Raw genomic sequence first — 2,946 nt, 5'->3', positions numbered from 1 at the left:
AGCCAATTCTCCATTTTCCACTCCACCTTCTTCAAAGAATCCTGAATGTGTGTAATCTCATTGATATTATCACTTTCAATTATAATGCCTTTACTTTCCAACATTCAATTTTTGATGAATTCTCTTATTGTAAAAATAGTTTCTAGCTCAACTTGAGCAATATCCCAATGTATGGTATTCTTATCGAATGCAAAAAGAAGTCTACCTCTGTAGTCTCTAAAGATCCCACCAATGCCAGCCCGATAAGAAGGGAGCAAGAAGCATCCAAAATAATCTTGATCCAATCTAGCGGTGGAGGGTGCCAAGTTGTTGTAGACTCCCGTGGTAGATTAGTACCCAGCTATCTAGATATAGATTATTTTTAAATGTGGAGAGAGAGATGACATTTGCCGCCACCAAGCTACTAGTCATAGCAGCTCTACCGTGCTTCACTAAGTTGCGGTTTTTCCAAAACAAAAAAACTCCTGTGCAGTAAAGTCTCACCATACTCTTATTCTTGGCCGAACTTCTCCTCATTTCCTCTAAGCAATCATCCAGGGAATGAAACTTAGGAAGAGCAAATCCCCAACCATGAATAGCGGAAAAAGCCTCATTAAGGTATTTGCAATGAACCACAATATGTTCATAATTCTCTACCTCTTGACACCCTCTAGCACAAGAGTCATCACTAGCAATTTTTCTATACTTGAGGAAATGATTGTTAGGAATAGAAAATTTACTTAGTCGCCACCAAAAAAGTTCCACCTTGCTATTAAACATAATGTTCTTCAACCACATACCAAAACCTCCATCATCATCCATATATTTATCTCTAAACACAAAATCATATGCCAAGGCTGATAAAGATCTACCCGACAGCTTACTGATAGTTTCCAGCCTATCCATCTTTACCACTGTATCAATTTTAACTTGCATGATAAGCAATATAAACTCTTCCTGGAAGAACATCTTAAGTTTTCCCTCATCCCAGTTACCCTCATTAGAGATAAGCTGTTGCACCATCATACCTTCCAAGGATATACAATCCACAAAAGTCGGCCAAGCATTTAAAATTTTGTCTAAAAGCCAAATGTCACCAAGCACATTAATTTGCTCACCGCTTCAACCTTCCATCTCACAATATTTTTAAGCTGTATTCCACCATCTTTAAGTATTTGCATAGAAAAAGATGCATTTTTTTTACAGATCCTGTCCAGGACCACATCTCTATACTTGGCTGTAACAGTTCGGTGAAGAAGAGTCATTGGGTTCCGGATATAATTCCAAGCCAATCTAGTCCGCAATATACCTGCTCTGATAGCTAAAGATTGCACACCCAATCCTCCTACACATCTTGGCTTACAAATCTCACTGCACGTCACATAATGTAAGCCCTTCTTCCCATCTGGTTTGTTCCAAATAAAATTTCTGCACATCTTTTCCATCTCATATACAATTTTTTTAGGCACAATGGAATGGTAAGTAAAAAGTTTGGCATAGAAAGCAGAGAAGTCTTCAACAAAGTAATTCTACCACCCAAAGATAGAAACTTCTTACCTGACACATTTAATCTATCCATAACTTGGCTCAAGAAATCATGAAAATCTGCCACCTTTAATCTCCTAAGAGATATCTTGATAGCCAAGTACTTCCATTCCTTCACAACTTTGAATCCAAGTATTTCAACCACCTTGTTTCTTTGATGTCTGCTAACCACTTTCCCAAACATAATTTGGAATTTATTGATGTTCACATTCTGCCCAGTCCACCTACAAAAATCTTTAACAATTTTCTTCACTAAGTTGGCCGAAGAGCAAATAGCTTTTGAAAACACAAGTACATCATCTGCATAAAGGAGGTGTGAAATCTAAGGACCTCTTGTAAAAATCTGAACAACCAGATCTTGTCCCCTCTGCTCAATACAATTTCAAAACAATTGTGAGCACATAATAAACAAATAGGGGGAGAGTGGACATCCCTGTCGAAAACCACTACAAGCACTGATCCATTTCAGAATCTTCCCATTTAAGATAATAGAGAACCTCACATTTACCATGCATTCCATAAGAAACCCTGAAAAAACCGAAGGGAAACCAAACCAATTGAGGATTTAAAGTAAGGTTGGCCAACCCATGCTATCATAAGCCTGTTCCATGTCATGTTTTACCACCATACACCATTTTTTGTTCTTAGAAACTTTAAACCTGTGAAAGATCTCATGGGCTAAGATACAGTGTTCAGACATAGATCTGCCTGGAATGAAGGCCATCTGTTCTTCAGAACATATCTTAGGCATAAGCTTCTTCAGTCTATTTACTAACATAGTGGAAACAATCTTATAAGTAGTTTGGCACAAGCTGATGGGCCGAAAATTAGATGGTACAATTGGATTCTTCACTTGGGGTATAAGAACAATCAAGGTATCCTTCCACTCATTGTGCATACTCCCAAAAATAAAAAAAATACTAATAGCCTTCCATGTACTGTCTCCAACATGCTTCCAATAGCATTTAAAAAATGAGAAGGTAACTCCATCTACCCGAGATGATTTGTTATTACCTTGCTGAAAAATAGCCTCCTTGCATTCTTCCAAGAGAAATTCTGCATCCAGGAAATTCATATCCAGTAAGCTCAATTTTTGTTCTGCAGCAATCCTTGGCCACCCCGTCAGCTGACATTCACGGCTCCTCCATTTCTTCTCAAAAAACTGAATAAAAACCTGCTCAATCAGACTCTCATCTTCCACCATTTGGTTATTTTCATCTTTAATTTGTTTAATTAACTTTGCATTTCTCCTAACCGATTCAAAGTTGGGAAAAAAATTTTAATTTGTATCCCCCTCCTCTTGCCATCTATCCTTGGCCCTTTGATTCCACCATGTAGACAATCTTCTAAGAGTAACATTGTGTTCATGAACTTTGCCCCTGAGCAAGACCAGATCTTCAACAGAAAAAGTATCCTCCGTAG

At 37.9% G+C, this 2,946-nt stretch overlaps 1 protein-coding gene across 1 annotated transcript; it reads right to left on the bottom strand.

Moving 5' to 3' along the window:
* Positions 1 to 285: 285 nt before the first annotated feature.
* LOC110091999 lies at positions 286 to 2,728 on the bottom strand. The gene is made up of 5 exons (XM_020816332.1): positions 2,110 to 2,728; positions 1,969 to 2,052; positions 1,537 to 1,824; positions 1,098 to 1,384; positions 286 to 990 (listed from the first exon to the last, which is right to left on the bottom strand). Exons 1-5 carry the CDS (start codon positions 2,726 to 2,728, stop codon positions 286 to 288), a joined length of 1,983 nt encoding a protein of 660 aa, XP_020671991.1.
* Positions 2,729 to 2,946: the final 218 nt, after the last annotated feature.

The sequence above is a fragment of the Dendrobium catenatum genome, unplaced genomic scaffold (genome assembly GCF_001605985.2).
Source record: "Dendrobium catenatum unplaced genomic scaffold, ASM160598v2 fragScaff_scaffold_759, whole genome shotgun sequence".
Lineage (NCBI taxonomy): Eukaryota > Viridiplantae > Streptophyta > Magnoliopsida > Asparagales > Orchidaceae > Dendrobium > Dendrobium catenatum.
The sequence above is the reverse complement of the archived record's forward strand: the minus strand, read 5'-3'. Positions and strand labels throughout refer to the sequence as shown.